This window comes from Notothenia coriiceps, unplaced genomic scaffold (assembly GCF_000735185.1).
Source record: "Notothenia coriiceps isolate Sejong01 unplaced genomic scaffold, NC01 NC01_scaffold00026424, whole genome shotgun sequence".
Taxonomy (NCBI): Eukaryota; Metazoa; Chordata; class Actinopteri; order Perciformes; family Nototheniidae; genus Notothenia; species Notothenia coriiceps.
In genome coordinates, this window is record NW_011359125.1 from 305,437 (window position 1) to 316,018 (window position 10,582).

The 10,582-nt window shown below is 40.4% G+C and overlaps 1 protein-coding gene across 1 annotated transcript in view; it reads right to left on the reverse strand.

Annotated features, from left to right (window-relative positions):
* Positions 1-873: 873 nt before the first annotated feature.
* The window catches only part of pcdh7a (protocadherin 7a), a 42,546-nt gene continuing 32,837 nt past the window's right edge, over positions 874-10,582 (reverse strand). Inside the window, exons 4-5 of the mRNA XM_010784614.1 lie at positions 8,457-8,658; positions 874-4,927 (exon numbers count right to left, since the gene is read on the reverse strand). Of these exons, the coding sequence (XP_010782916.1) occupies positions 4,389-4,927; positions 8,457-8,658 (741 nt within the window). The 3' untranslated portion in view covers positions 874-4,388. The remainder of the gene's footprint in view (positions 4,928-8,456; positions 8,659-10,582) is intronic.

Genomic DNA, 10,582 nt, shown 5'->3' on the forward strand with positions numbered 1-10,582 from the left:
TTCATGACCACATGGTGTCAGTGTTGCTGAACAATAGGGTTAGGTTTTTTTTCTTTACCATCTTTAGTCCTTCACACTAATCTTTGCAGCAGTTAACACCTCTGAAGCATTTTCTGATAAGTCTAAGTGCAAATTGCCCTCTACATCTTTTGCAGCACAATCCAGTTAAGACAATTCGCCTTTTTAAAGATAAAGTTATTGTGTGCGTTTTTTGACATATATATTTTTGTCAGCATGTGTATCAGTCAGGTGCAAGTTGACATTACACATTAAAACAAGAGTATCAAGGTTTCATTCTGCTCAGTGGAAGGATGTTGTCCTGTGGTTTGGGCTTTACACTGTTTAACAAAGGAAGCTTACCACTTTATTCTTGACCTTGGAAACAGAAGATGTCAAAAAAAATCTGTCACTTGTTCTAGGGCTTACAACCGAATCATATGGTCCTCAGTCAAATGCATTTTGTTCAATTAAAATGGAATTGTGAGTTTGTACATATACACTCAAGAGCTCCCGAAAAAGCAAGCAAGTTAACCTTGAGTGAAGATCTTTTTCTCAACATGTTGTTGCCACTTTCTAATAAGGTGCCCTAAGGTCACTTCCAATTACAAATGGCAATTATCAATATGAGTTCCTGTAACTTTCCATCAAGTTGATAATGTTGATAGATTGCTATTGTTCTGGATGCTTGCAGATCCTTTAAAGCTAGTTGGTAGATGAAAAATGTTATGCTGGGAGAAAGATTTCTGTGTCAACTGATGTTCTTGAGGCAAATATTTGGTTTAAGTTGTTGAGTATCCCAACCATTGTATAACTCGTATTTACGGTGAGAAACCCCCCTTTTCGTTAAGTTAACAGACAAACAAGAGTGTTTGAAGTTTTTAATGTCAAAGTCAAACTTTTACACGATTCTTCCTCATACCAAACCATACATCGGCATCTCTTCACCTTCCTCGTCATAGCAAATGCAATTAGTTCATTATGTAATTACAGGAAGGGAGCAGCAAAAAACAGAGCCAGCCCCTTAAGAAAAGAAAACAAAGAAGAGGAAAATAAAAATAACAGTTTTTTCTAATTTTTTCTCAAGTGCAGATTTGAAGACCTTAGGCATGCCATTGTCTGTTATGGTTTCCAGTTGTCTGTTCTACAGTGTAGTTTTATCTGTACATGGCTATAAGGTTAACAGCATGAGGGGATGACAGTTACATGATTTGCGCCAAAGTGTCTTTTTTTTCAAAATGTCCCGATTAGTAGGTGATACATCTCCGAGTTACGCTCCTCTCTGTATGTCTCCCCTCTCTGTTTTGCAGTAGACTGAAAGATATTCATGTTTAAACGTGCAGTATAAAAAAAGATACACACTCACACAGATTCATGTACAGCAAGTTCCCTTGAATCTTGATGGGAAGGTTTGAAAGGTGCCATAATGGAACTGCCATAAAACAGCAGTTTGTTGAAATATCTGCCACTTTGAGAAGGCAGGGCTGTGTCAGGAGTCTCTGTCCGAAACGTACTAAATGGACGTTAGTTTTCCAGGACATTTCTCGCCTCCAAGGGATGGAGAAACCCTTATCGCCACTCTTTCTCCCAGAGAAAGAGCATGTGTCCTTCTGTTTCTCAGAGTAAGAAGCTGTGCAGAAGCAGAGGAAGCTGTGTTTGTTTTCACCAAACCCTTTTCAACAGATTAACTCCATGCGTTAGGCTTTAAGTTCTTCAGCACAGTCCATCAGTAACAGAGCTCAGTAAACAGCTATGTTGGGGATTTGGGGGTAATGAAAGCTTAGGGAGTAAGCACATCAGTGGCCTTAAACAAGCTAAAGGGAGTCATTCACAGAGTTGTAAAGTTCAAGGTATATACAGGTATACAAAGTGTAATCACGCACATGAACACACCCCTTTCTTAGGATGATTACCGTTGTAAAAGGAAGACTCCCTACTTCACTGTTACCACATGGTTACCTTTCAGTGAGGGGACAGTCAAGCAGCAACAGTGTAGTTAGTTAACAAGTGGAACATTGTCGCACATCTTACCTGAGTGTTACTCTCCTTTCTGACTAATTCTTTGCTCTACAAGGATCTGTGAACTCAATTGTAGCACATCAAACACAAGCATGTCTCTTTCGTCTTATCTGATCCATAACAACCGGTAAAATGAAGAGACACGCTTACTGGCAATTTCCAGCAGTGTTACATTCGCCAAATCCGAACATTAATGAGATCAGTGCAGATAAAGGGAGGAGAAGAGAGGAGAAAAGAAACTCATTAAGACCACAGGGACGACCTAACCCTATTATTCCTATCACACTACTGAACCACACACTGATGATGGGAATTAAGATGTGCTGGCCTTGATCCACACCCACTCCTCAGCCCCGTGCAGCAGAGTGTGTCTGCAGTCGTGCGGTAGCTGCGAGGAGGACGAATGTGAAGGAGTCTGTTATCTGTGCAGTTCAGCACAGCGGCAAGGGCGTGTTCAGGTCGGCACTGTGCGGTGCAAAGAGTACAGCCAACTCTGCGCTGCCATTACGTTGTGTTCCTTTTTGTTAGAGCCTGCGGGACACATTGTGCCAACTGCAAGCCATGGGAGCTGAGAGAATGGCCCAAGGTTACCCAAAACTCACTCTCATGATAAAGTAGGAGCAGTTTAATCCACTGAAACTAACTCACTTGCTGCCATCATTATCTCCATTTCCCCGGGGGCACGTACATAAAATACAGATGTATCCAAATAGGCGTGGTATCCAAAAGGCGTATGGTTTAGAAAAGAGAGAAAAAAAGGTATTATCTTTCTTTCATGCAGTTTTTACATTTCCTTTTTTTTCCTAAAGAAATTTGGTTTTTCTATTAGTCCTACTTACAGTATCATTACATACAGTAGATGACATGTCTGAAATTCCCTTTAATGTATCCCCACACATCAGTCAGAGAGATGAGTCATTATTTAAATACATTTCATGTTTAAATACTTGCTGGGGGGAGCAGGCAAAATGCTACGGCTAGTTTAATGAGGCAATATGTAAAAAAATTATGATTAAGAGCACATACACACAGTGCATATGAATCGAGCATTGCGTAAATCCTTAAATGAATTTGTCTCTCTACTTAATATGATGTATGTGAGTGTGTGTGTGTGTGTGTGCCTAATGTTTTCTGAATGAAAGTTAATGCAAGTTATTATATAGTCTATGTTTCACAGCCACTGAATCATGTCATAATCTGTGGCGCTATGCATGTTCACATTCTGTAAATGCACTGTATGAGTTTGTGTTGTCATGCTTAGGTCTGTGTGTATGTGTAAGTGCGTCCATGCGGCATGTGTATAATGTGTGTGCATGTGTGTGTGCGAAAGAACAGTTATGATAGAGGAACACTGTTTGGATGCTGTAGGCGTATAATGGACACAGCACCTCAGTCTACTCTGAAACGGTGGCCAGTGGCAAGGAACAACACTGCCGTCTTATCAAATACACACATACAATATATACATACAGACTGGGTGTAAAGGCAAAAATAATGAAGACATATTTTCACACACGCCGGAATTCAGTGGCACTACTGACACTATGGGAACCTTGGATTCTGAATGGTTACATTTGACTGCCATAAAAAAAAGGCATTTTCACATTGTTGCAGTTTGTTCTGAATCATTTGTTTTTAAAGATACCTGATTTAAGAGATCAGCAAGTTTTTCTACAATATAACTGTACATTGACACACTTTTGTCAGTTCTTCAATACTTTTTTAAGACTTGTTACGGTTCTCACGGGATAAGCTGTTTGATTGGTTAATATCTTTGCTTGTTACAATAGAGTTTATTAGGCATGATAATTTGAGAGTTTGATTGATTTGAGTTGGATCCAAATAACTCAATCGAAGACCCGTTATTTATTTTCATCTATTTGACTGGATAAGACCTCAGTGGTTTTCAGCAGATGATTCACCAGGTGAGTTCAAATCTTGCCTGCTGTAGCCTCAGTTAAAGTTTTTATATGAACTGAGGCATGTTAAGCATCAGGATTCACTCAGTCTCAGTCTTTCTCTTCTTCACACAAATCCCTCTATGGCAGAGGATCAGGCATGCATTTGATTCAGGTACAAAGAAGAAGAGAAGAATTTGTCTTCCTCCATGTGGACATACAAGAGGATCTTTGCCTAAAGGCAACTTTCAGTAGTAGTTAAAAAAGACTCTTTTTTTTTTAAAGAAAGTACTCTTATTCAGAGCTTTCAGAAGAGTTAGTCCATCACTTGTCTAAGTTAGGATGCCTATAAATAATAGCCAGAATCCAAAAGTTTCAATTTGATAAACGGCTTTTAGAAAACATCTTTCCTTAACCCTCCCTGTTTTTCAGAAAATGGAGTAGTGTGGTGATGATAGCTCAATTGCAAGGCTGTCACAGGTAGACCTCTCGGCGTGACAACGTGAGGCAGGACGTGGTCTTGTAGTCCCCTCCTGTCCGCGTCAGGGGAATGACCTCAGCTGGGTTCTGGCCTTCTCCTCCTTCCTCGTCCTGCTGGCGCCTCCCAAAGCCTGCACTGCTAAATGTGTCATAGGATGCCGAAGTCATCTTGCGGTTCAGAAGATTACGGTTGTGATCGCCCATGTTCCTGTTGCGGTCTGCACTACCCAGGGTGCCGAGAGGATCCCCGTTGACTAAGGGTAATCTCTGACCTTCTCCACTGACCACCACCCCGGGTTCTGAGCTCCCCGCACTGCCAGCACTCTCACTGTCGCTCTCATGGTCGTTACCACGGAGATTGTTATTATCATCACCAGGGGCAAAAGTGGAGAGCCGTGGGGGGTCGCTGCCATGGCGCTGGCGCTGGCGAGGCGAAGTGCGAACAGGCATCCAACAAGTGTCAGAGTGGCCAAACTCATCACACTCCCTGGTACACTTTCCTGTCAGGGCTACGTCTGGCAGCTGTCTGGCATCTGAACACAGGAAAGAGACAGAAAGAGGGATTAGAGGATTGAAAGGAGAGAAAACTTTAAAGATTTTATGACATGAAGCTAACGTAACAACCAGAATCGAACCGAGTATGTTGCAATTATAGGGCCTGTGTCCTAACAACTAGGCTTCTACAACTCCCAACAAAATGAACATTAAATAATAAAAGAGAGCAGATCGAATAAATCAAAGGAGATGAGTTTAACATCGGGTGTGGAAGACGAAAGAAAATAAATGGTAACCCCCTGCCCCAAGAAAAGAAGAACAAAGGCAACAAAAAATGCTGTAAGAGCAAAATGTAAATTGCTCACTCCAAAACAGTGTTAAAAAAATTCCAGCTGTGCTCAGCATTACTTTAGAGGTGAAAGGTGAGGTCAAAACAAACAACCATCCTGGCCAATTAAATATTCAGAAATCTGAGTGACAAGTCTTCATTTCTTGGAATGCAAGAAAACATTAAAGGTATATATTGAACCTAAAACATCCCATGAGTGTTGGTTCAAAAGGTTAATGAGGCCACCAGAGTCACTGATGAACAAGGGCAAGTGTCAAAGCCTCTGGTTATTATCTATGTCAGTGGTTCTCAACCTTTTTACACCAAGTACCACCTGAGAAAATAGTTGGCTCTCCAAGTACCACCATATGACCAATGTTAAAATACAGTCCATGCAGGACTCGGAGTCAAATGTATTTTTTTTTCTCTCTCTTTCTCTCTCTCTCTCCCTCTCTCTCTCTCTCTCTCTCTGACTCTCACTCTCTCTCTCACTCACTCTCTCACTCTCTCTCTCACTCTCTCTCTCACTCTCTCTCACTCTCACTCTCTCACTCTCTCTCACTCTCTCTCACACTCACCACAAGTGAGAATATAAAGAACAACATAATAACTTATTCTCACACAACAAATGTCAACTGTACACACATGTCATTTCCTGGACCTATACCAACGTTTGAATGTAGGCCTCCTGCAACAACCTACATCGTAACAGAAAATGTCCTATTGGGAATTCAGTTCCACAATAATAATGAAAGCCTCCAGGAGCAGACGAGCCTAAGGGCTAATAGCTCATCTTCAGTCTGCTGATGTTTGCTATTGCCATTTATGTGGTGGCAAAGTAAAAAAGAAAAGAGATAAGAAAAAAGACAACAATTAAGGACAAGTGTGTGCTTTTTCAGCGTTTGACCTCGGTCACATCCTTCTCTCCATCCTTTGAGCAAATGCCTTCTTCCTGAGTCACTTCTCTGCTCCATCACAGCGGCTGTGCATATCACTTTTGCGTTGCTTGCGGAGCCTGCGCTTGTACTCGGTTGATGACTGTCCTCCTCCTCATTCACTTGTTCACTTTCGCTGGTAATATTCTCCTCTGTACCTCTCTTCCGAATACCTCCCGTTTTGAGCCACGTTTTTAACATCATTCAGCTTTCTTCTTTCTTTAGCATGTTTGCAACGTTAGCGGGTAGTAAGGTCGTAATTAGCAACGCCAGAAATAAAATAAAATAAATGTTTTCGTTTCTAAATCTAAAAACACCAATAGCCTATTAGAACTAATTTAAACCACAGTTTCAATTATCTCAAGCTTATTTTCATTTGTTGTAGTATTTTGATAGTATGATTTATTTTTTAATTAATGTTATTCAATCAAGCCTCAAACTGATGGCACTTGTCCCTATAGCCTGTTTTAAATTGAAGTTGTCTGAGGTCCTTACCATCAGCTGCTGTTGCAGTAATAAGTAGTGTACCTTAATGTCCCAAATGTGCACAATGTAGTGACTGCTTTTCGTCTTTTTGTTTACTTAGTTGTGTTTCCTGTATTTTATATGTCTGTGTTATGTGTAAATGTTAAAGGTGGGTACGTTTGAGAAACCGGCTCGAGATACACTTTTTGTTATATTCCATGGAATGCTCTTAACATCCCGATAGCAATGAATATCTTAAGTGCTTTGACAAAAAATCCATAAAAAAACGTCATCTGTGGAAGGCTCTGTAAGGAAGTGGCATATTTTTTCCGGTTGTGTATTTTCAAATTCTAGCTCACTCGAGCTGTTTTCTCCAAAATTACCTACCCCACCTTTGAATAAAAATGTAAAAAAAATAATTAATTAATCTTTTTTTTTTTTTATATGTCAGATTCCTCCACGTACCACTAGCGGGAGCTGGCGTACCACCAGTGGTATGGGTACCACAGGTTGAGAACCACTGATCTACGTAAACCAGTCGTTCATAAATCAATACTGACATCACGTTAAACGGAGGCAGGGCTTATAATGATGACAGATTAGGTTACTGTGACTTTGTCAATAGCAGAAATTGTGCAGGTGTCTTGTTACAAAACATAAGTCACGCATTCCAAATATAAACAGGTTTTAGTGTATGCACATCTTAACAACTATAACAGCTGCTGGATCAACAACTCAAACTATGGCAGACAAGAAACCCATCAACTATATTAAAAGCTCCCATACATTTTAAATGTGCGATGTTTGGGTCACAAAGAGGTTGTCATCAAGCAGTTAAATCGCCTTCACAAAGCAGAACAAGTATTTTTATATATATCAATCTACTCTTAGGTTGGACCAATCAGAGCAGAGCAGAGAGGATTTTTAATCTCTGCTTTATCCTTTGTTTGATTTTTTTGTAATTCATTCCATACACATTTAATGAGCAACTAAAAAACTTCACTGTCTGTTTTTCTAAATTCTACTTTATTTGAATTCATACATAAGAAATTAAATATGTATTTTGCATTCTAAAAACGAATTCCAGTTTTGTTGCCTATTTGCAGCAGCAGTAAATTAATGTGCAGCCAAAGAAGCACATCATTATACAGTATCATTATAACCAACACAGCCAATTATCTGTTCAATTCCTCTCTCCATCTGACCGTGAAGGAAACTTATTAAACTCTACAATATCCTCAAGATTTCACTCGTCCGCAAAAAAGCAACATTTAACCCCAGAAGTTCATGGTCCTGTGACCTTGGTGCGATGCTTCAGTTGTTCCAGCTCTTGCATTAGCATTTACAAAGGAAAGAGAGAAAATGGAGAGAATTAAAAGCCCTTTTTGATTCTCTCCATTCTTGACAAAGACCTGGTAGAAACACCATTGTATTGCTGAATGGGAAGATTTGGGGTGCGGACTGAAGGCAAGGCCACTGATGAGCATCTGGCACAAATATTGCTTTTCAGAAGAGCTTTTCTAAAAAGCTCTTCACAAAACACACAGGCTTTCACACAAACATATGTGCAGCACATGCATACACAACCAGGAGAATTTCTTTATTCTATAAAACACATTCCCATCATATAAGGAAAGAAAAGGTTTCTGAAACCTTGACACCATGTCATGGTTTCAAAGTGTTTGAGTGTGTATGCCCGTGATTGAGGATGTGTGTATAATAAAAACACGGCTAAGCTACAACATATGAATGTATCTGGTAGCCTTTTGACAACAAGTCTGAATGCATCCAATGTATTTAGTTGGCTGTTTATGGTGTGTGTGTGTGTGTTGCTCTGACCATTTTCCACGTGCTCTTCTTCGCCCACACTACCTTCCGGTGTGGTCCGCTCGTAGCCTTCCTCGGGCAGAGGCAGGGCTCCCAGTCTCGGCCCTGATGAACTCTTGCTGCTCGGGGTCTCCGAGTCTTCCAGGCCACTGTCATAGCAACCTCCGTCCTGGGGCTGGCTGACTACAGAGAAGGTCACCCGACGAAGAGTCCCCTGCAGAGAACACACACACACACACACAATATAGGATTAATCATCCTGGATTCCTAATCTGAGATTCTTAATCTGAGGATTAGGCTAGTGGGAAGGGGTGTGCAAAGACATATTGAGATTATCTGATCGTGTTCGCCTTGATTATGAGCTTAGCTGCTACAATGCAGGGTAATAGTCATCAACCAATCACGGTGGTCCGTCAAAGTTTCCAGTTGGGTTTTAATCCCAGTTAAGATTAATGCTGGACGACATGGCTGATGTTTACAAACCTCTGGCCGGCCCAAAGACACTTATTTTTCATCTGGATTGGTGCCCAGTAGTAACAGCTGGGTAATACTAAATCCAGTTTAAGATATTAGATATTTATTATTTTCTATTCTCAACTAAATATATTGCGATATACCCATTTTGATATAATATTTAAAAACTAGAGTCATGTATTTGCCAAAAATAATCAAAATGAAGTACAATAAAAACAAGTTCATGCATAGTCCGGCCCAACTACTGTACATCACCTTACTGAGTACAGGATGGTTATTTGTATAAATACTCAGTTATTGTCTAAATGTGCATTAATCATCAGCAAATAATTTTTCCCAACACTATTTACTTCTGTCTGAGTTACAGTAAGTTTGCTAAACTTTACTAGAGTGTACATCTGTTAGGAAAGTATTTAAAATGAAATATATTATGGCTGGCATCTCCAGAAGGAACAATCCTGGACAGAATTTGTTCACAACAAATCCATCCTTCATCTGCCTTTTACGCTCAGCTCAGTTGATTTTAAGACTGGTTTTGTTTACAGTTTATAATTTCTATTGTTAATGCTTAAAAAAAAAACTTTTTTAGTATAAATGGGATCTGAAGAACAACACAAAAACGTCTATTTGTGTTATTATGCAGTGCAGCAATGAGGCTTTGAAAGGCAAACTGCACCCATCACTGTTAGCACAAACCAACTGCCCATCTACCACTGACAGACTAGACCCTCCAGAAAAACGCGATTCTGCGATCGCAGAATTTACCGCATAATCAGCAAAATGGCGCAGATTTTTAAAAGGCCGCATATTTATCAAAAGGCCGCATAATCCCCGCATTTTTCCACACAAAGTTGAGAAAAAGAAAAGTTAACTCGTCTTGACATGAAGTAGTGATCATGATGACGCGACGTCATCAGCTCGCGCATCACAGAAGGTAAACAACACCGTAGAGTGAACGTGTGGAACTCACACGAGAGAGAAAACACCAAGAGGAAAAAATCTGATCCATCTCATTTACCGACGAACATTTCTGCTAAAGACCGAGCAAAGCAGTACCCCGATGTCTTTCACGAAAGTGGGGGGAAACTATTCTGCACCCCGTGCAACTATGTGTTGGAGCACAAGTCTTAGAGAAAATCGACGGTGACGACCCACTTTGATTCATTCAAACATTCGAAAATACTTTCTGCTTCTGCGGACAAGAAAGCCAAACAACTCACGTTCACCGAGGCATCGACCTCCAAAACCCTTTCGAGGGCTACAGGAATGAAGTGAGTAGCCTACAAGATTGAAGCTGGTCAGATAACGAACGAGTAAATGAAAACAGAATGAGGCGGAGAAGTGTGTGTGTGTGTGTGTGTGTGTGTGGTGGGGTGGGGGGTGGCTTTTTATTATTAATAAAAAATATAACCCGACAGAGATAAATAAGAGAGATTGTGTGTTGGACGGTGATTGCAATTTGGGGAAAGGGATAAAGTTAATTGTGTAAGTTAGAAATAAAATAACATTTCGTTAACCCGATAAAATTTGTGGTGTCGTTGTGTGTGTGTGTGTGTGTGTGTGTGTGTGTGTGTGTGTGTGTGTGTGTTGTGTGTGTGTGTGTGTGTGTGTGTGTGGTGTGTGTGTGGTGTGTTTGTGTGTGTGTGTGTGTGTGTGTGTGGTGT